The sequence below is a fragment of the Platalea leucorodia genome (genome assembly GCF_965183815.1).
Source record: "Platalea leucorodia genome assembly, chromosome: 21".
Lineage (NCBI taxonomy): Eukaryota > Metazoa > Chordata > Aves > Pelecaniformes > Threskiornithidae > Platalea > Platalea leucorodia.
In genome coordinates this window covers 5538016-5559687 of record NC_138843.1, presented here as the reverse complement: position 1 = coordinate 5559687, position 21672 = coordinate 5538016, and the positions used below count along the sequence as shown (strand labels likewise).

At 64.9% G+C, this 21672-nt stretch overlaps 1 protein-coding gene across 1 annotated transcript; it reads left to right on the top strand.

Moving 5' to 3' along the window:
* Positions 1-7531: 7531 nt before the first annotated feature.
* On the top strand, positions 7532-21236 carry LOC309599588 (nuclear receptor ROR-beta-like; the record flags this gene model as incomplete). The annotated part of the gene is made up of 10 exons (XM_082331136.1): positions 7532-7652; positions 16233-16318; positions 16418-16559; positions 16922-17335; positions 17736-17857; positions 18222-18354; positions 19403-19510; positions 19904-20014; positions 20387-20499; positions 21075-21236. 10 exons carry the CDS (start codon positions 7532-7534, stop codon positions 21234-21236), a joined length of 1512 nt encoding a protein of 503 aa, XP_082187262.1.
* Positions 21237-21672: the final 436 nt, after the last annotated feature.

Here is a 21672-nt window from a genome sequence, read left to right as displayed (position 1 = left end):
CTGCCACCCAGGGTGCCCTGTGGATCCCTGCCCCGACGCCCTCCGGCCCGGCAATGCCGGGTCTCTGCTTTCATCCCGCATCCTCAGAGGAGGAGGATGGGAGATGCACGTTCAAGGGCAGAGCTGGGTCCCGTGGGGAGCCCACCACCAGGCTGGGAGTGACAACCAGAGGGACCCCCCTCATCCTGCAGACCCCAGGCCATGCGGGTGATGGAGACAGAGCTGACAGTCCAGGTCGGGGAGCTCTGGAGTGGGAGAAGGAGTTAATTCCTACACCGAAAAGCTCTTTGCTGGCATCTCATCTCTAATGGAAGAGTCATGTCGGATTAGCGGGCGGCCGCGCGAGGCACCGAGCGAGCTCCCTGCCTGCCGGCACCCGGCCCCGGGGAGAGCCAGGGAAGCCATGCGGAATGGCAGATCTGGGCCACTGTGCCAGCGCTGGCGGGGGACGCGCCGTGGTGGGGACCGTGGCCGAGGACGGGCGCGAGGAGCCTGCCGCAGCGAGCTTTCACGCGAGTTTTTGTCCCCATCACAATGTCTCAGCACCCAGCCATGATGCACCTGCAGCACCTGGAGATGCTTTTCCTCTATTCCCAACCAGCCCGGAGAAAATTGGGTTCAGAAGCAAGGACACCCCAAACCCTCGCAGCACCATGGCTCCAGCCACGCTCCCTGCGCCTCCGCCACTGCAATCCAATAGCCGAGGGCGAGTGATGCCCGGGCGGTGGAAAAGTGGGTCAGGCACATTGGATACCATGTGCTTCATCTCCCCTTTCACACTCCTTATCGCAGCCCTGATGGCAAATAAACCAACCTGTCTCCCCAGCAACCCAGCCAGCCGCTGGGCCGTGCCGGGAGCGGAGTCCAAGGTTAGCCGTGGTGCCGGCGATGGGAGCCAGCCCGGCCAGCTGGGGCCCAGAGAATGAGCAATAATCCCCAGCCCATTGGCACGGCACGGGGAGCGGGGTCTGCCCAGCAGCTGGGAAGCACCGTCCTGGGCACCACTGCGGTGGGTGGGCTGGGAAAGGCGGGTAAGACCCATTTCTTGGTGTGATGCTGCCTCTGCAAATGGCACTGAGTTTCCTGAAGCTGCTCGTCAGTTCTGGCGGATTCCGAGATGGGAAGCCTCTGGAAAATGGGAATATTTGCCACGAAAAAGCACAGCAAGGTGTTTGGGGCACCTTTAGGGTGAACGTGTCTCTGAGCCAGGCTCCCTCTGGTCCCTGGCAGCAGGGGGAATGGCTGAAAGCATCAGAGCATCCCTGACCCACTGACCCATAAAAACGCGGCTTCCCGGAGGGGCCGCACTCTGTATCATCCGGCCGAGCATCCCCCTCCGCAGGTAACCCCGGCGGCTCCCCACGGGCAGGGCTGGGCCACCCTGACCCCCCTCCCAGCTGCTTAAACCAAGCAGAGCCCTCTGCTTTGTGCTTTCATATTATTTAATTCTCCTCTCCTCACTTGCACTGCAGGGACAGCAGCTAAGCCTGGGGCTTTGCTAAGCTGGGATCGTATTAAAAGAACAGAGAGGAAGAGAGTTTCTGCTGCTAAGCTGCTTGCGGTAACAGAGATGGATTTAAGGAAACTGCTCCCATAGCGATATTATTGCCCAAAAGCACCCGGCCCAGGGGAAGGCAGCCAGGGATGCGGGGAAAGGCCCTGGGCTGGTCCTCGGCGGGATGCACCGGCACCGCAGGGCTGGGGGGGTCTTGCCTGAGGCCACCCAGCAAAGCCCCGCGGGGCTGGGACCCGCAGCCGGGGCTGGGACGGGCCCGTTCGGCGCCGGGCGGGCGGCGCGGACAGCGGTGGGTGGCTCACCTGGGCTTTGGCTGTATTAAAAGCTAAGTCCTCCGGCACGGCTTTTTCCAGAGCAGCAGCCAAAAAGGTGCTTACGGGGCCAAGGCGGGAGCCTGCCAAGCCCTAATTAGAGATGCTCAGCGGTGCAGCATGCTAATACACAACCTTTCGCCTCTGGAGGCCGGGATTTAAACCGCAGCGAAATCATCTCGGGGACACGAACGCTGGGGTTGGGTTGTTTGGGAGAGAGGGGAAAAAACTCCCTTCCCTCCCCAAACCGTGGCGGACTGGGAGCTGCCGAGACTCCCTGGCCCGTCATGGATCGGCATCCCCAAAACGGCTCCCTGGTGGGATGCAGGGTGACCTGAGCCCGGGCAGGGGGAGAAGCCAGAGCAGACCCCCAGGTGCTTTCTTCTCCCCTGCTCTTTCTCTCACCCTCTCTCCACATTAACATGTTAACTTTGGCCGAGAGCTTTTCCCACTGACCTACTGATCTTTCCTATTTTGGGCCCTGGAATTAAGAGATTGCTGGGATTAACTTGTGCTAAAGCCTCCAGATCGGCTCTGGAGCGGGACGCCCAGGTACGGGCGCAGCGGGCAGCTGGGGGCACCGGCCGGCAGGTGGAGGAAGCCAAGTGGTGGCCGATGGCTCGAGCGTGGGTGGGTGGGTGCAGCACCCCACGCTCGAGCAACTCGGCTGCTCTCGGCTCCTGCTTCTCCCCTTCCCGGGGTTTTGGACCCGCTGCGGTCAGGGCTGAGCACCCGCCCAGGTGAGGAGGAGGGTGGGGATGCCCCGAAGCCCACCCAGGGATGGATGGGTGCTCTGAGGACCACCCTGCACCCAGCCTGTCGGGTGCTGTCCCGGCAGCAGGGATGCGATTGAGGGTCTGGAGCCAGGCAGGGCTGTGTGAGGCTGCAAAGGCGGCTGCAGCGGCTCCCAAGGCCCTTCCTCGGGAAGCAGCCGGTTCCCATGGCAGAGCCCTGAGGGGGCAGCCGGGACGGGGCCCGTGGCCAGCACCGTCCTCCTGCTACCAGCCCCAGCCCCGGGCTCCTGCAGCCGTTCCCGGCTGAGCCCCGGCGGGGGGATGCTCCCAACACCTGCGCGGCTGCTCTGCTCCCAGCTCAGCCCCTGCAGACCTGCCGGGCAGCTGCCTGTACCCCAGGGCCTCTGCCTGTCCCCCGGGGTGATGCCTGGCATCACCAGTCCCCAGAGCCCCCACTGTCAGCGGCCCACAGGGACCTGGCCACCGTCTCGCCTGAGCCAAGGGCTATTTTTTTGTAATATTTCCACACTATTCTAGTTTGGGGGCGAAAAAAATCCCCAAAGATCCCCTTTTCACCCTAGTTTGGAAACTCCCCCCAAAGGCAGGCTGGTTTTCCGCCTGGAGGGACACCCCCAGGGACTCCCCATCCCACGTCCCTGCCCCAGCTCCGAGGACTGTGTCCCGCTCCGTGTACCCCTGTCTTCCCCGGGTCCCCCCTTGCTCGCCGCCGGGTGCGGGAGAAGCGGCATCACATGAAACTCGGCAATTTTGTGGCTGGGAAGTTCAAAAAGATGGAGGGGAAGGGGAGGGGGGAGGCAGGAACAACCCGGCTTTGAAGGTGCCTGGAGATTAACTCAAGGCCATGGTGGAGGCTCGGAGACTTTTACAGCAAAACCTCATTAAGGCGGGAGTGGGGGGGGACAGCGGAGCAGGGAAGTCTAAGCAGGAAGAAAAATGTTTGATTCAGCAGAAACAAGTGGGAAAAAAGCCCCCTTGCGTCCCCCCACTCCGCTTTTATGTGTCCCAGGGGGATCGGGGCGGAATATGAAATCTGCCCCTTTCCTCTTTCCTGTTTATCTCCTAATTATTACGCTGGAGATTTGGCAGCGCCGTGCAGTGCCCGGGCCGGTGCCGAGCGGAGGCAGTGCTGCCCGAGCCGGGGGCGAGTGCCGGGGGGAGCTGCCCGGGGACCCCCTCTGTGCCCCACGCCGCTGGGCTGAGCCTCCCGGGGCAGCAGGGAGGGAGGGGGTGGCACGGGGGGGGCCAGGCCCCTCCTTCAGGTGCTGGTATTCGGGCATCATTTGTGCAACGAGGTGCGCCAGGGCTCTGCAGCCCAGCCCTGGGAAACGCCGCCTTTGCCCACTCTTTGGGCACCCTGGGGCGAGGGGGGCGATGGGCTCCACAGAGGGCGAGGGCGGCCGGGAGCGGAGGCCGAGGTCCCCCGGAGCAAACCCCCCAGGGCGGATGCTGCGGCCGCCCGCGGTCGCCCAGCACCTCGGCCCACTGACCTACTTTGAGCATCGCTGCGCCATGGCCGTGTGGGGACAGGGATGGGGATGGGGACAAGGGAGGGGGGTGCCACCCACCAGCCAAGCAGCGAGGCGATGCTCCGGCCCACCCCACGGGCACCCACAGCCGCTGCCCGGGGCACAGCGGGGTCCAGCCCGGCCACGTTCCCCCTCCCACCCCCAGCCCCTAACGAAGGCTCAGCAGCCACTGACTGCTTGGGGCCCCCCTCGGGGTGCAGGGCGAGACCGAATGCCCCTTCCCCGGCCCACCGGCAGCTCTGCCGGCCACGGCTCCAATTAGCCTCGTTATCCTGTGTCGCCGCTGATTAAGGGCTGGGTAATTGCTGCGGCGTTGGATGTCCCTTGTAGCCGTGCGGCAGCAGCTATTGCATAAGCGCCGGGCTGGCGTTACGTGAGCGGGTCAGGCCAGCCCGGGGGCTCCGGTTACACCTGGTCCCGCTGCTCCCCCGGCCCCCACGCAGCCCCCAGCCCCAGGTGGGGACAGGGAGAGCCCCACGCAGGCTGTGGGACGCGGGGGCGCACCCCACTGCTGCCTCAGTTTCCCCCTTCTCCTTTGCTTGCTCTGCTTTGCACCTGCCACCTGCCCTGGTGTGCCCAAGCAGCACCCACCCTGTGCCGCGGCCCCGGACCACGGCCCCACGCCATGGCCCGACGCCACAGCCCCACGCCACAGCCCTGCGCCACAGCCCCATGCCACAGCCCCGCACCACAGCCCGTGCCAGCCTTTGCATAACGAGCGCCATGGGGCAGTGACTCACGTCGTTTCGGCAGGGCCACGTGCCCAGCGCCATGCCAGATCCGGCCAGCTGCCTGGAGCTGGCGCAGGTGGCAAAGCCACGTCTCGTCCCCACGGTCTGAGGGCACTGGCCCTGTCCGGCGCAGTGGGGGGACCCTCGTCCTGCACCACCGGAGCACTTGGGCAGTGGGGCTGGGTGGAAGGGTGACACCGACGCCATGGAGAGGACAAAGCAGTGGGGCCCTGTTCCTGAGCAGGGGGTTCTCCGTGGCATTAACCCTGCAGCCAGGGGGCCATGTCAGGCTCGGTGGTTGCAAACCACCCTGTTCCCGCTGCCCGCACCCACCCCAGCCTGGCACTCGGGGACAGGACCCCCGCCCAGCCCTGGGGCTGCCATGGGGCGCGTCCCCACGCTGGCACCTGAGGACAAGGTTTGGGGGCACCAACGCTGCGGCCCCCCTAAGTGGGTTCACCCCATGACCCGCTTCCCCGCCGGGCAGGTCAGCCGTTCCCGACGGGAAACTGAGTCACGGCGAGGCGAAGCGACCTGGAGGTGCCCACGGCGGGGAGCCCGGCGGTCTTGGAGGCCGGGCGAAGGGCTGCGGGTGCAGGACGGGGTAACGCTGGCTGGGCGGGCAGAGAGGTTCCCCTCTCGCTGGGTGGGGCGCGAGCGAGAGCAAACAGTGATTAAGGTGCGGTGGTGTCATCCCAAATTCCTGCTCGCCTCCAGGCCAGCCAGGGGCTGATCCTGGCAGCAGAGCCGTGCCGGCGGTTGCCGCTTCAACACGGCCATAGGCTGGCAATGCCCTGGCATCTGTCCTTGCCCTGGCCACAAAGAGTCGGCGGCAAGGCTGGGCCAGGGAAGAAGGGAAGGAGAAGGGCTGGATGGTGACAGGGTGGCAGAGTTTTTGGTTCTTATCCATTCCCGGTGGCCATCTCCTCCCCGCGCCACTGGTGCCCGAGGCTGCCGGTGCCACCTGTGATGGGCTGGATCCAGCCCCGCTGGACACAGCCCCGGCATCGCCCAGGTGGGTGCAGCTCCCTGAGCTGAGCCCGCTTCTGGCAGCACCCAGGCACCGGAGGGCAGCTCTGGCCCCTCCGGCCCCACTGCTTCCCCATTGCTGGGAGCGGCGCCGGTCGATGCCAGGGTCAGCGTCTCTGCACCGACCGGCTGCGAGCAGAGCAGCACCAGGCTCCACATCACAGCGCACGGAGGTGGAGGTGGTTTTTAGGGGAGGTTCAGTGACCTCCAATGCTGCTGCATCCGCAACAGCCCTGGGCTCCACCTGGGTTCTGGCTTTGCTGGGACCAGGACCCCAACTTCAACCTGGCCAAGTCCACAGGGTGAGGCCCTGGTCGAGATAAAAGGGGGTCCTGCTCTGGCGTAACCTCTCCACCCCTGTGGCCCCAAAACCATGGGGCTGAGTCCCAGACCTGCAGCACCCAGCACCCACCGCCCCACGGGCCGTTCCTGCTCGGGTGGCCCCACAGCGTCTCCTTTTCCCCCGGGGACTTTCCCTGGGCCGCACCAACACTTGTTGGTGTTGGCGATCGGGCACCGCGCATGACGGGTTAAGGAGACGGCGGCGGGGAGCGGGTGCGTGGGTCCCGCATTGCTCACGGCAGGTGTGGTGCCACTTATGTAACCTCATACTTTTGGGTTGCACCGGGGCACTCAGGGAGCATTTGCATTCTTGCTCTGGCACGATTTGGCCACGACTGTCCCAACAGTGGCAACTGCGGCCTCTCCGGGTGAGCCGGCGACCGCCTGTTGGGAGGGGCAAGTTCGCCAGGGCCGGACCCTGCGTGCCCCAAAGAGTCACCGCGTTGCTCCCAGTCTCAGTTTCCCCATCTGTGAAATGGGGCTAATTAGGCTGACCTCCTTCGGGCAGTGTCCGTGACCTCTGGGGACGGGCAGCGGCCTCACGCCGTGCACACCACCGGCACGGGGGCTGCCCCCGGCCGGGGCCGGTCGAGACGTGTGCTGGGGTGGGATTTTGGGAGCTGTTCGGGGCTGCGCTTGCAGAAGCACTGCTGGAAGCAGAGCCTGTAAAGTCCGAGGCGAGATGTCGCCCCGCGTCCCGTCTGCGTGCCCAACCATGCGGAGCGTGGCGGGGAGGAGGGAGGAAAGCGGGGAGGAAGGAGCGAATCCGACCAGCGAGAGCAGCGAACCCGTTCCCAATCGCCATCAGCAAAATCATGTCAGACAGCAGCGCTGGAGTGCGGCAGGCGGCTCGGCCCCGGCCGCCCCCCGCGGTCCTGCGTCCCCCGCCCCGGCCGCAGCTGCTCCCGCGCCGGAGCAGAGCGAGGCAGTAACTCGGCGCACGGGTGGGAGCACACAGCGTGCCACCGCGGCTCAGCCCCGCCGTCCGTCTGCCACAGTGGGGGACGGTGCCGGGAACAGGGGGGAAGAGCCCCTCTGCCACCAACCCAGCAGCGTCCCTGCGCCCCCGGCTCAGCCCCGGGCTTTGGGATGGACGTGGGTTGAAATCACCCCCTCCAGCTCTGCTTAAATGGTTTGATTTAAGGGTTTGGAGGCCATGGTGTCCCCTGAAGAGCCCAACTGCGAGGGCGGGGGGAGTCCAGGGAGGAGGCAGTGATGCCACCTGTGTGATGGTGGTGGCGGCTGCATCTGTGCCCGTGGTGGATGCCACCTCCATGCCCATGGCTGATGTGGTGTCCATGCCCATGCCATGCCCGTGGCCATGACTGATGCCTTGCTTGTGCCCATGGCAGATGCCACATCCATGCCTGTGGTGGATGCCGTGTCCGTGGTGGATGCCGTGTCGATGTCCGTGGTGGATGCCATGCTCATGCCCATGGCAGGTGCCTCCTCTGCACACAGCAGGTCTCCAGGCCAGTGCCACCGTCCCCAGGCATCCCTTGGCGCTGCTGAACACCGCATCCCTCGCACCCTGAGCCCTGGCCTGGCCGTGACATGGACCAACCTCCTCCACCCCTGTGATGTGGCACCGTGGGGACCCTGGTGACGTGGTGCAACCCCAGCCACGGGGCTTTGCCCCGTGCCGACACCTCTGGCACTGCACCACGAGGTCTCATTGCGTGGTCCAGAGCCAGCGTTTCTATGCATTTATTACGGCAGCGCGTTGGAGCGCCGCGTTATCCAGGATCCGACCCCGAGCCCCAAAGCCCTCTGTGTGCATCGCAGCGTGAAGGACGGGGTGGGAATGGCTCGCTGCCACCTCCAAACCTCCCTGCTGCTTCCACCGTGCGCTTTCCGAACTGCAGCTCTCCCGGCCCCTCGGACCTCAGCATCTGCACCCTGGTGTGGGGACATGCTGGGACTGCTTGGGGACACCTTGGGACTGCTTGGGGACACGTTGGGGCTGCTCGGGAACATGCTGGGGCTGCTCGAGGGTCCCCGCGCTTCCCACATCCCCCCAGCGCTGGGTGTCTGCACCTTCTCCAGGGTCCCCCCACCCTGGGGGTGAGCATCCCTGTGCCAAGCGGGGCAGCCCGGGGTGGGGGGGACAGGGGAGCCCCCCGGGGACGGGGTGAAGCGAGGCGGGGGGTGATTCAGCCGGCCACGCAGGCGGCCCCGTGCCTGGGCGAGCCGGGACAGGCCGGGCAGCGGCACGGCCCTCCCATGGGCGGGCAGCACCGGGGGGTGCAGCGCCGAGCACCCCGCTCCCAGAGCGCTGGGGCCCTGCCCCGGGGGGGGGGCGAGCAACCCCCGGCACCCAGGGCAGCGCCCGTCGGCAGCGCCGAGCACCGGCGCGGCGGGAGCGGCGGGGACGGAGGAGGAGGAGGAGGAGGAGGAGGAGGAGGAAGGGCAGGAGGTGGGGCTGGAAGTGAAACCGATTTGGGGGGGCGGAGCGGGGCGGGTTCGTCATGTGAACGGCCGCATGCTCGGGCAGAAGTGGGTCAGCGGCGCGGCGGAGGGGCAGGTGCCAGAGCCGCCCGGTGCCGCCGCCGCCGCCCGCCGCCGCCGCTCCCCGCCCGCCGCAGGGACCCCCCGCAGGGCCCCCCCATGCGCCCCCCGCCGCCGGCCTGACCGCCGCCGGCCACGATGCGAGGTGAGCCCGGGCAGGGGGGGCTGGCGGCGCCGGGGGCCGCCCGGCAAAAGTTGTCGCCGGCGGGGGACGCGGGGGGGAGGCGGCGGCGGCCGCGCCGGGGACGCGGGGGGGAGGCGGCCTCGGGGGTCGGCGGGGGACGGGCCCCAGCCCCACGGGGGGACCGGCGCGGGCGCCGCCGGGGTCGGGCCGGCTCCTCCAGCTCCCCCTTTCCCGAGGAATAAAATTCTTGTTTATTTTGCTTCGCTTTCCGACGCCGGCTTAGACCCGCTCTTAAGCTTTTCCTCGCACTAAACCCCTTAATCTCCTCTTCAATATGTTGCTCCCACCAGGGCTGGATTTATTGCGGGGGGTTTTTTTTCCCCCCTTTCCCCCTCCCCGCGGCCTCGGGGGCGGTTTGGGGCCGGGCCGGTGCTGCCGTGGGGACCAGCCGCAATTTGGGGTGCCCCTTATCCAGGGAGAGGGCGTCAGTCGTGCACCAGCGCCTGCCTGGTTTTATCCGTTATTAAAGGCGATTCCTACTTTTCACCCCTCCACTTTGCAAAAAAGCAGGCGGTTGGGAGGAGGAGGATGGAGGGAGGAAGGCTGCGGCGGGACGAGCCACCGCGGCCCGGTGACGGTGACGCAGCGGCGGCTGGAGCCAGCTCTCCCCATCCCTGTTCCCAACTGAGCTGCTGGGAGCACGGCTGGGACCTGACACCGTGAGGTGGGATTTTCATCCCCCTTTAAAGCAGTTTTCCATCATCGCCTGCCGTGCCCGAGCCCGTCGCCCCGCCAGGACTTGCTTGCGCACGTCTTTAGGTGTGTTTTTTGGGTGCGTGTATTTAGGTGTATTTTTAGGCACAATATTTAGGTGCGTTTTTGGGTGTACGTACGGGGACGTAGAGCTTCGAGCTCCTCAAATCAGTTTTTCTCCCTCCGCAACGCGGCGGCGGGCGCTGCGGCTCTGCCACCCGCCGCACTCTTGTGTAAACGCGGGGCGAGGGCGAGGCGAGCCCCCCGCATCCCCTTCCCGCCCCGTGACACCCCAGGATTTCACCTTTATTAGTACGGAGGGAAGCATTAACGCCTGCCTAATTAATAACATCGCCTGGCTCTTACGTAGCGCTCGCACAGCCAGCACCGGGTTTAATTAGCAGCTGGGTGAACTTTTCCTTTTTTTAAAACATGTTTTTCCTTTCCCCCCCCCCAATTACTGTGCATTGGCCCTAATTAAGGGCCAAACCCCCCTCATATCACATAATTTTCCCCCATCGGGCATTTTTCCCGCAGTCCCACCCAGTGCAGGGTCCCCATCTCTCGCCGAAGCCCAGGTGCCGCAAGGCGACGCCAAATCGATTCAATCTCCGTTTTCTCCCCCAAAACCGCCTCCGCTCTGCCCCTTTCCCCGGGGGCCACAGCAGCTCCTCGCTCCTGTCCTTCCCCGCGCCGCGGCTGCGCCAGGGCCGGGCGAGAGGCTTTGCCTTGTATAATCCTATAGGGTTTCCAGCCCTCCTGCTCGCTTGTTTTGCAAGCGGCGTGGCGAGGAGCGTGCGGTGGCTCGGCAGCCTTTCCGACTTGTCCTAGTGACCTAGATCTGTCATTGGAAAAATCAGAGAGGGTGGAGGAGGAGCTTTCCTGCCCGTTTAGGCAGCGTGCGCACGCTGGCGCGGGCGAGGCCAACCAGCACCCATCGGCCCTCCGGCACGACGGCTGTGCCCGTCCTAGGTGCCATGGGATGGGGATGGGGATGGGGATGGATGTCCGTGCCCTTTGCCTCCCGAAAACAAGGTTGGAGGAGAAAGGTGGCCACCGGCAGCGTGGGGTCCCATGGGATCCAGCCAGGATTTGGATCCTTGACCCTGATAACCCCGGGGAGCCGCAGCACCTGGAGGGGGAAAGCACAGTGATGGGGAGATGTTGGTCCCTGTCCCCACAGGTGGCAGCGGGTTAACCCCGCAGCCTGGCCGTGCTGGCAGCATCCCCTGCCCATCCTGCCCATCCTGCCCGTCCCTCCTCCCTGTCACATTTAACTTTGAACTTGGGCAGCGGCTATTTAAAGAGCTGCTAATGTCTAAATCGGGCCCGGTTTATTGGATGTAGTGAGCGGAGCCGCTCTCACTGCCTTTATTTAGCCCCACGGAGATAATTCCCCCCCAGTTGATCTGCGGGGCCGGGGGGGGGGGGATCTCCCACCCCAGCCCGGTTTCTCCCCACCCCGGGCGGGTGGCAGGTCCCCGTCCCCGCTGCCGCACCTTTGCCACCCTCTTGCACCAGCCAAAGTGCAAAGGGCTGCATCCCGTGCCGGCGGGGCTGGCCTTGGAGCGGTGCCGCGCGGCTCGGGAGCCGGTGAACCACAGCAGCGGGGCAGGAGCCGGTGGCCGTGAGGGAGCCTCATCTCCTGCCACTGCTTGTGGGTGAACTGCTTGCTACGATTTCCAAGCTGGGGACACGCACTGCACCACAGGACAGGGGAAAAAACAGCACCTTGCCAAGGATCAGGGCGGCTACGAAGCCACTGGCCGTGTGGCCACAAGTGAAGGTGGCCAGGGTTTGCCCTGGGGCAGGGGGAGAATGGCTGAGCCCTGTTCTAGCCCAAAGTTTCCAGAAAATCTCTGCTAATCAATTAAGAAACCATTTCCCACCTCTGGCATCACAGCCCTGCATGGGGCCGGAGTTGCGTAATTTAAATTTTCCTTATTGCCCGCATGGCCCAGGTGCTGCCGTTGCCCCTGCGACCTGGAGCCGTCGCTTCGAACATCACGCCGGGGCCGTGCCGGCCTCGTGCTGCAAACCGCTGCGGCCTCGTGCAGCCCCAGCCCGTTTGGGGTTACCCACCGGGTGCGTGGATGGGGATGGGCTTTGCCGGCGGTGATAACCGAAATGCCAGGATCCTGGGGGACCCTGGGGCACTGCAGCACAGGAGCCTGTTTAAAAGCAAAACCAAGGGCAGATGTAAAGGGATGATCGTTCCTTTTATTTACTTATTTATCCCTCCTTCGCCAGCCCTACCCCACGGCCGCCTTCCCAAAATACACCGGCAGCTAATTGCTATGGGGAAGTGCAATGGCTCCCAGAGGCGGGTGCAGCCGGGAGCAGCGCCCGCTCCTGGGGTCGAAGGTTGCCGCAGGGAACGAGGGAGCGGAGCCAGGTTTTGGGGCAGCGATGGGGAGGTGGGGTGGCACCGTAAGTCCCTGCGTGTCCCTGTGGGTCCCTGCGTGTCTCCGTGCAGCCTGGACCCGTCCTCCTCCCCCTGCTCTGGGTGCACCGGGGGATGCTGAGCCCAGTGGGGGGCTGTGCCCGCACCCCCGTTTCGCTGAGGGGGGGAGAGGACGGTGGTGGCGGAGCATTAGAGCATCCCCCTGCCCTGGCTGGGGCTGGGGAGGTGAGGGAGGGCTGCGGGGCTGCTGCTAATTACCGGAGGTGCCCGTCCTGCAGCATCGATCGCGGCAGCGGGATGGGGCACAGTCCTACTTTCCCAGCAGGTTTGCTGGGTAATGAGCCAGGGCACCGGGGAAGCCGCCTGCCCCGGCTCTCGCCCCGGCAGCCGAGGGGGTATTTGGGGCAGGGATGGCCACGGGGGCACGGAGCCACCTCCGAATCCGCCAGAGCTGGGCTGCTGGCCCCTGCGCCCCGGCAAGGGGCACCCACGCCCCGGGGGTGGCTTTGCTCCCGTGAGGGGTGGCAGCTCCAAAAAGCCTCTGGCAGCAGCGGGGTCACGCCACGTCCCAGTGCTCAGTGGGGTGCTGAGGGTTTTTGGGGTGAACCCTCCCCAGCAGTGAGATCGTACAGCCGAGGGGAGGGATGGGGGGAGGAGGAGGATGGGGCCGCCTGCAGCTGCTGGACCACAGAGGGAGGGTCCAGACCCCCGTGGCCGGATCCTGCAGGGCCTGCCTTGTTTTGGGGTGCAAGAGGGATGCCCGCCCTCAGGGCGGAGGCGATGGAGAGGAGGGTGTGCCGGAGCGGGAGGAAGGCTGAGTCTTGCTCCGGGGAGGGCGGCTCTGGCTCTGCCGAAACCACCGGAGCCGCCTGCCTGGTTTGGGGCAAGCGGTGCTGGGCTGGAGGGGACACAGACGGCCGGGTCCGGGGGATGATGGGGGACCTGGGGACCGTGCAGGGATGGACCTGCATCCCCCACGGAGAGCTGCAGGTCAGAGCGGCAAACGGGTGTCCCCAGCCCGAGGTATCGCCCCAAAATGCCCCAAAGGCCCCATTCCCAGCGGTGAGAGGTCGGGGTGCAGCCGCGGTTCCATCCCGGTGCGGCCGCGGCCGTGGGAAGGGTTAACGGCCCCGGCGTTACACAAGCACACAAGCGCATGGGGCCACGGGCAGAAAGTGTGTCAGTGGGACAGGATGGCTCCAGCCGCGGGGCCACGCAGAGCCACCGACCGGGGCCAGTTGCCACCGCCACGGCCGAGCCCCATGGCCGGACGATGCCGCGGTGCCGCTTACATAAGGGCCGGCCGGTGGCAGCGGGCCGGGAGTTGGGCAAGAAATATTTACAGTGGGAGGAGAGCAAATACCATGGCCGGAACATTTTAATTGCCGGCTGGAGATTATATATATATTTTTTTTTTAACCCTTTTTTATTTCTTTTCCTGCCCCCTATTCAGCCCCACTGGCCCTGGGGAGGAGTTTTGCTGCCTGTCCCCCCGCCCCGGGCAGGGGGAAGGGGTTTGCTTCCATCTAAATAAACCCCCCTTTTGCAGAGCGTGGCCGATGCTCGCGGGGTTGCGGTGGGAGGAGGAGGAGCCCAGCGCTCCAGTGGGGAAACTGAGGCACGGCGGGGGAGGCTGTGCCCAGAGCGTGGGGTCTGCTGTGATGTTTTGCGGTGAGATTTGGGGAATGTGGGATGCTGCTGCGGCCACCCCACCAGCACCCACGTCCCTCCGCGTCCTGCTGGCTTTGCCCCGGGGGATGTCCAGCCCCCGTCAGTGTCCCGGGGGAGACACGGCCGCGGCACGAGGGGATGCCGAGGGAGCCGGCACGGTGATTCAGCCGGGGTTTACAAACAGAGCGGCAATTAAACGCTATTCTGGGCTGTAATTGCCATCGTGCCGGGGTTACGGCCGTACCTTCACGTCAGTTATTTGGGGCGAACGTCTTAGGAGCGGGTCAGGTGCCAGCTGCGGGCACGGCCGTGTAATTAGCAGGGTACTAATTAGAGCCCCAAGAGGCTGCAGGCACACGGCGAGCGGTCAGGGCTTCTCCTTCGCGGCATCTGGGGGTGACGCTCGGCTCTGGAGGAGCCGGGACAGCATCGTCCCCACGTACCCTTAGCCCTGCCCACGCTGGCTACGGGGGTCTCTTGGGGGGCTCCCCTGGGCCTGGGGGTGCGGGGGCAGGAGTCAGCCATCGGCATCACACGAAGCCAGCGCCATCGTTGCCAGCCAGCGAACGGCTTTTGGGGCCCCATGGAGCGAGCGGGGCGGCACCCTTGGGCTCCGCTCGGTGGGTGCGAAGGCTGCGCTCAGCCCGGCTGTTTTGCGGGGTGTGCGGTGCCGGTAATTGCAGGGGGCCGGGAGTATCGGCCGCGGGCGTGAGGGCGCGGTGCGCCGGCGATGCATCACCCCAGCGCTCCCGGCGGCTGCAATTACGTTGCATAACGAAGCGACGCCGCTTCCTGCCGGGGGTGGCACCACCTCCCTGTGCCCCCCCAGTGCCACCACCTCCCTGCCATCCCCGCGCTCCTCCCCGGGCGATAGGGGCAGGGTGTCGGGGTCCCCGTGGTTTGCAGGTTGCACCCCTCTCCGGTGGCGGCGGTGGGAGCCGGGGAATTGGGGGGTGTCTTGGTTGTCGGAGCCCATGGGCGAGATGGAGGCACCGCCCCCCACCAAAGGGGCAACCCCAGGGCTGCGATGCCAGTACAGAGTCGGGGGGGGACTGGAGGATGGGAGGATGGCCTGGCCATCCCTGCCTGCTCCCTGCCTGCTCCCTGCCAGCCCCGGGCAGGCGGCTCTGCTGCCCCAGAGCCAGAAGTACAGTGGAGGCATGGGCAGAGGCTTTGGGGAGGGGCAGGGTGCGACCCAGGGGTCGGGGGACGACGACGATAACACAGCCCTGGGAGGGGGGGATGAAGCCCAGAATCGCCTGGTGCGTTTGGAGCAGGAGCTGAGCAGTCAATGGATGGAGGAGGGATCTGTCCCTCCGCTTGCACCTGGACTTGGGGCAAGTCCTTCCCCTGCAAGGCTGGAGCAAATCTGCCCCCGGGGGGGACCGCTGGCATCCCGGGGGGACCGCTGGCAGCCCGGCTGCCCCGCTGCACGGCGAGGCTCACGCTGACCTGGTCCAGCCTCCCCCCAAAGCAGCGAGGGACCCCGGGGCACCACCGGCTGCCGGGGTGCGGGCGGCGCTGGCCGAGCACTGGGGCTGTCACCCGCAGAGGTGGCCGGGGCCCCCGCCAGCAGCAACCCACAAAACATGTCCCTCAACCAGAACTGGTCGCTCCCAGGGGAGGAGAGAGGCAGAAGGGAATTACTCCAGCCGGGGATTTGCACAGGCCCAGAAGATTTGAAATAACCATAATCTGGCCGCGGGGGTTATTTTGGCACGGCGGCGGCTGCCCAGCACCCTCGAGAGCGACGCCAGGCTGAGCCTGGCCGGGGGGCACGGGGGCTGGAGCGGGGATTAGAGGGTGCAGAGATGCCGGGAGGCACGTACGAGTCCCGGGGGTGCCCCGCGTCCCCCCCCGGCGCACACAGGGCAGGCAGAGCCAGCCCGGATCTGGGGCAGCTGGAAAATGAGGAGGACGAAGCCTATTAGCAGCTCAGTGCCAGCAAAGCAGAAGCGGGGAGGGAAGCGGATTTGCGGGGGGAAGGGGGCCGGGACCTTGAGCCAGCCGTGGCTATATCGGTCCTGGGTTTTCTAAGGAGCTGCTTGGGGGGGTCAGGGGCCCCCTGGACCCTCTGCTTGGGCCAGACCCCCAGCAGGAGAGCGTCCGTGCCTGCAGGGATGGGGATGGTCCCTGTGCCGAGGATGTCCCTGTCTGTGGTGCCCCCCCAGCGTGCACACACCGGCTGAAAAATAAGGGGAATGATTCCAAAATGGGGTCCCAGGGAGGCTGGTGCACAAATGTGCTGTACCCTCGTAGCTCAAAGGGCTTTTCTGCCGGTCTCTTGGTGCTGGAGAGGATGGGGGAGTGAATGGGGGTACCCCACGCCATGCGTGGGCCTTTTCAGGGTCCTCTCTGAGGCACAAGCATCCTTGCGGGGTCTGTGGGAAGGGCTGGGCTGCCGGCAGGTCCAGATCTCGTGCCTCAGTTTCCCCAGCTGCCGAGCAGGGCTGCGGCTGTCGCGCAGGGAGGGCCACCTCCCTCGTTCGGTTCAGCGGCGGCCATCAGTTAACCATCAGTGGTTAACACTGTGGTTTTCCCCCTTGTTCCCCTCCGCCGCAGCCCAAATTGAAGTGATCCCGTGCAAGATCTGCGGAGACAAGTCCTCAGGGATCCACTACGGCGTTATCACCTGCGAAGGCTGCAAGGTGAGCCCAGGGACGCCAGGGACGGGTGCCAGCGGGTGGGTGGCCGCGGGGGCTAGCATCCCTCCGGGCGCTTTCCCAACGCCTCCCTGTTCCGCGCAGGGTTTTTTTCGGAGGAGCCAGCAGAACAACGCCAGCTACTCCTGCTCCCGGCAGAGGAACTGCCTGATCGACCGCACCAACCGCAACCGCTGCCAGCACTGCCGCCTGCAGAAATGCCTGGCGCTGGGCATGTCCCGCGACGGTGAGTGGTGCCCGGGGTCCCCAGGGGCCTGTCCACTCCTCCTTGGAGGGAGCTGGGCCGTCGGGGCCAGAGCTGCTTCCCCCGCGAGGCCAGCGCAGGGAAAGGAGGGGTTTGGGGAGCAAGAAATGCTTTTGCATTTTCCATGGGAAAATTTAAATCTCTTCTGTTCCGTTCGACCCAGGGTCGGTCTGGGGCGGGGAGTGCATCCGATGGGGCCCCTGCCCCGCTCAGGGCTCGTAGTCCCCCCAAATCACGCAGTCCCCCGGGAGCCAGGACCCTTCCCAGGGCGGGTGGGCGGTCGCGGCTGCCGCTCTGCGGGGGCAAACCTGCCCTGACGTGTGCGCCCTCTCCTCCCCGGGCAGCGGTGAAGTTCGGCCGCATGTCGAAGAAGCAGCGGGACAGCCTCTACGCCGAGGTGCAGAAGCACCAGCAGAACCAGGAGCAGAGCGGCGGCACCAAGGATGAGCCCGAACCCCTGAGCCGCGTCTACACCACCAGCGTCAGCAGCGGGCTTTCGGACCTGGATGACATCTCCACGCTGTCGGACGGGCTCCTCTTTGACTTCCCCCTCACCCCTGATGGCAGCAATACCTACTACAACCTTGACCTGCTCACCTCGGCGCAGCCCTCGCCCGACCAGTCCAGCCTGGACATGGCCGACGCCACACTCATCAAGCAGGAGTCCGTCTACGAGCTGATGTTGGAGCCGGCCCTGTTCGCGCACGGCGCGCTGGAGGGCGGCCAGCTGGCTCCCGATATCTCCATCCTTGAGATTGGTGAGCATTGGCGCGGTCCCGGTGCCACGCCGGGCACACACGGGGCGTGCAGCCCCAGGGATGGTGCTTGGCGCAGCCCCAGGCACGGTGTAGGATGCACCCAGCCCTGGGTGCCCGCACAGCTCACAGCAAGGCACCGACCCAGCCTCGGCTCTCAGGGCAGCCCCGAGCCCATCCCCTCCTCCAGGCTGAGCACTGATGGAGCTCGGCACACCTGAGGTCGCCCTCCCCTCTGCCCAGAGGACAACCCCTGACGCCCCATCTGTCCTCAGATCCCTGTGACATCGCGTATGAGCCCCTCTGCCCCCCAGGACACCCAGGAGAGGACAGCGATGGGGTGTGGGGACAGGGAGGCCGGTGGGGTCCCCGGGACTCACCACCCGCTGCCCTCGCCTTGCAGACCGGGTGGCCCAGAACGTGGTGAAGTCGCACCTGGAGACGTGCCAGTACACGACGGAGGAGCTGAAGCGCCTGGCGTGGAGCCTCTACTCCCCCGAGGAGGTCCGCGCCTTGCAGAGCAAGGTGAGCGCCGCTGCCACGGCCCCCCCCGGCTCCCTGCCACAGCCAGAGCCGCGGCAGCCCTCGGCCAGGGCCACTGCTGTCCCCCAGTGCTGCACCGAGGAAGGCGAGGAGGATGAGGGGGGTCTTTTGGTGCTGTCGGAGCTGCAGAAGCCCAATTGGGGGGAATGTGAGGGTGTGGGTGGCAGGTCATGTCCCCGTTGTCCTAGTGCCACCACCTGCCGTGGGTGGCACGGCACCTGGGTCCCTTCCCTGCCCTATGCAGTGGGGACGGGGGGAGCAGCGGAGCCAGGGTGATGTAGTGGCAGCAAACCCCAGGTGACGGGGTGGCAGCGAGCCCTAAGGGACGTCCCCGCTGTGCCGGCAGAGCTGCGAGGCCATGTGGCAGCAGTGCTCGCTGCAGATCTCCAACGCCATCCAGTACGTGGTGGAGTTCGCCAAGCGCATCGACGGCTTCATGGAGCTCTGCCAGAACGACCAAATCATCCTCCTGAAAGCCGGTAAGAGCGGGGGATCCTGCCGTCCCCCTTGCGTCCCTGCCGTCCCCCTCGCGTCCCCAACGCCTCTCCCAAGCAGCAGCCGTGGTGCCGAAGGCAAATCCCATCTTTTCTCTTGGCTAGTGCTTTCCTTTCTGGATCTCCCCTCCCTCACTGCCCCGGTTGCCCCTGGGCTCGGCATCGGTGCTCGGTGAGCAGGTACCGGGCTGGAAGGAGTTTAAGGCCACTTTTAAAGGCGATGGTATAGAGAGGGACACCGGGAGTGGCCGCCCCGGCCAGAGGCTTTTCTCCATGGTTGCCCTCAACCAAATGTCACCCAGAAACTGGGATGGAAATGAGCACAGTGGGTTTTCCCCTGGGAAAAGGGGTGCCAAACCCAAAGGGGAGCAGGGAGGGAGAAGAGGAAAGGATTGGCCTCTTCTCCCAGCAAGAGACTGGGAAGAAGAGGACAACGGCAGCGCACACCCATGTGTCCCCCCCCCCCGTCTGTCTGCCCGAGCCGGCGATGCCATGCCCAGGCGAGGAAGCTGAATGTGCAAAAGCCCCAAAATGCCAAAAAAGGTGGAAAAGTTGCCCAATTTCTAAACTTTCGGGGCTGGGGAGCTGTGAGCCTCACCCAGCACAGGGGATGTGTGCCAGCATCCCAGCAGGGTGCTGCACCCCGAAGCCAGAGCTGGCCGTGCCCGACACGCTGGAGTTTAACTCATTCTTTCATTTCTTCCTTCCATTTTCTTTTTATTTATTTTGTTTTCACCCTCTCCTCTCTCGGTGCTCCACCATGACCTCGATCGATCTCTGTCCGGCTGCGAATGCCGGGATAATATTTCCCTTTGGTGAAATATTGTGGTCGCAATTGGAAACCTTAAAAAAAAAAACCCAAACCCCAAACCCAAACTGGATTTATTGGAATAACCATTCTGCTCTTGGGAATGAACAATCTGGACTTCAAACTTGCACTGGGGGTTTTCCTCTTTCTTACCTTTGGTCCTGGGATGATGGAAACCCCCCTGCCCTGCCCTGCCCTGCCCTGCGCTCTCTCTGCCTACGTCAGGTTGCCTCGAGGTGCTCCTAATCCGCATGATCCGCGCCTTCAACCCCTTGAACAACACCGTCCTCTTCGAGGGGAAGTTCGGCGGCGCGCAGATGTTCAAGTCGCTCGGTAAGAGCCGCTTCGCTGCGCCTCTCTCGGGGCTCTCCTCTCCTTTTGACACCCAGACGGGGCTGGGGTTTGCAGCCAGGCGAAACGCAGCATCCCTGCGGCTGGGCTAAATCCCCGGAGCACAGGAGGGGGTGAGGCCCACCTGCGCTTGCTCCCGCTCCTGTTGGGATCGGGTTGATGTGCGCCATGGTTGGGACCTGCTTTCTGCCCCAGCCCGAAGCCCAGCCATGCTGGGCATCGTCTGCTGGGGACCCCCCCTTCACCCATCTCGTCTCTGGAAAGCTTTCTGAGCCCCGGGTGCCACTGGGGTCGGCCGGTGGGTGGGATTGTCGGGGTGCCGCGGGGCAGTGCGGAGCCACGACGTCCCCTTCTTCCCCGCTGTCCCCCCATCAGGCTGTGACGACCTCATCGGTGCCGTCTTCGAGCTGGGGAGGACCCTGTGCCGCCTGCAGCTGTCGGACGAGGAGCTCGCCCTCTTCACCGCCGCCGTCCTGCTCTCCCCAGGTACGGGGGGGCTGTGGGGGGTACACGGCAGCCGGGACCGGCCAGGGAGGGGGGGGGTCTTGTGCCAAAGCAGGGCAGAGCTGACCCGTAAATCTCAGCACTGCTGGATGATTTAAATTATTCCCAGGAAAGGAGGTTGGCGTAAAAATGCATGTAAAAATGCACAAAATGCATCTGCCAGAGCTCCTCGGTGGGAGGAGGACCCACGTCCCCCACAGCGAGGTGGGGAGGGGTGAAGAGGGGCCACCTGGCCGTGCCACCGTCCCCAAAAACATCCCGGAGAGCAGGAAGGGATAAAAGAGCAAGAGGCCACCGTGCTGTGCTGGGGGGAGACCCCCGTGGCAGCACTCACATGGCCATCGTGTCCCATAGATCGGCCGTGGCTGACGGAGTCCAAGAAGGTGCAGAAGCTCCAGGACAAGATCTATGTGGCCCTGCAGCACGAGATCCAGAAGAAACACTCCGCCGAGGACAAGCTCTCAAAGGTAGCGGTGCTGCCTGCGTGGGGCGCGGGGAGCCTGGTCGGGGCACGGCACGTGTGCCACGGGGAGACGTCTGAACCAGTGGATGTGGCCGTGCCAGAGCTCGTTAGTCACGCACGGGCGTTTTTTGGGGTGTGAGCCCTGCGACCAGTTGAAGGAGGAGAATTTCTCTTTCCAAGGGCTGTGCATCTCCGTCGGGGTGCAGGCGGAGGCAGCCGTGCCGTTGGCAGCCCTGTGCCGCTGAGCCCGGCAGTGCATCAGGCAGTGGGGGTTTGGGGCAAAAGGAGCCGTTTCAGGAACGCCTCGGGCACGACGGAGCTGGGATGGGGACGGGGGGCACCGGGGGACTCCTCGCACCCTCCCAGCCGCTGGCTTTCCTGCGGAAAGATGTGGGTTTGCCTTGGAGGCAAGGCCGTGATACTGCCAAAGGTGGGGGGTGTCCGCTGGTGCCCCCAGCGCCGGGCAGAGCCAGTAGCCCCCAAACCCACCCACGTCCCCAAGGGAGGGGGAGCAGGGGCGTGAGGGATGCTGGCCGGGAACCGAGTGGTCACCAGTTCCAGCTCCTTCTCTCCCCGCAGATGGTTTCCAAGCTGCCCTTGATGAAGACCATTTGCAACCTGCATTTGGACAAGCTGGAATTTTTCCGTCTCCTGCACCCAGAGACCGCCATGAACTTCCCACCCCTCTATAAGGAGGTCTTCAACTCGGAGCTTCAGTACAGCGACCCACGGGAGAGCTAAGGCTGGAGCCACTGGCCCCCTTCAAGTTCCCAAAAATCCGGAGATGAACTAAATTTCAGAGACTTTGGGCAGTTTTATTTAAATCAAATAATCAAACTCAAGAGAACCTGGGGGGCTGGGGTATCTTCCCGGCCCCGTTTCCTCGCTGTGGATTGCAATAGCTCTTGAATGTAAAGCACCTTGAAGGAAAAAGCGAACGGACTTTGCCATACCATGAAATGAATGTGAAATCTCTGCTCGGGAGAGGAGCTGCTCCTGGCAGTGGTAAGGGACCGACTCCTCCCCGCAGTGCACGGATCCAGGGGAGCTCACAGCATGCACACGCCGCCGCGCTCGCGGCGCGGCCCTTCCCACCGTCCTGGCTGCATTCTCTATCTCTGATTTTTAATTTTTTTTTTTAATTTTTTTTTTTTTTTTTTTTTTTTAACCCGAACAC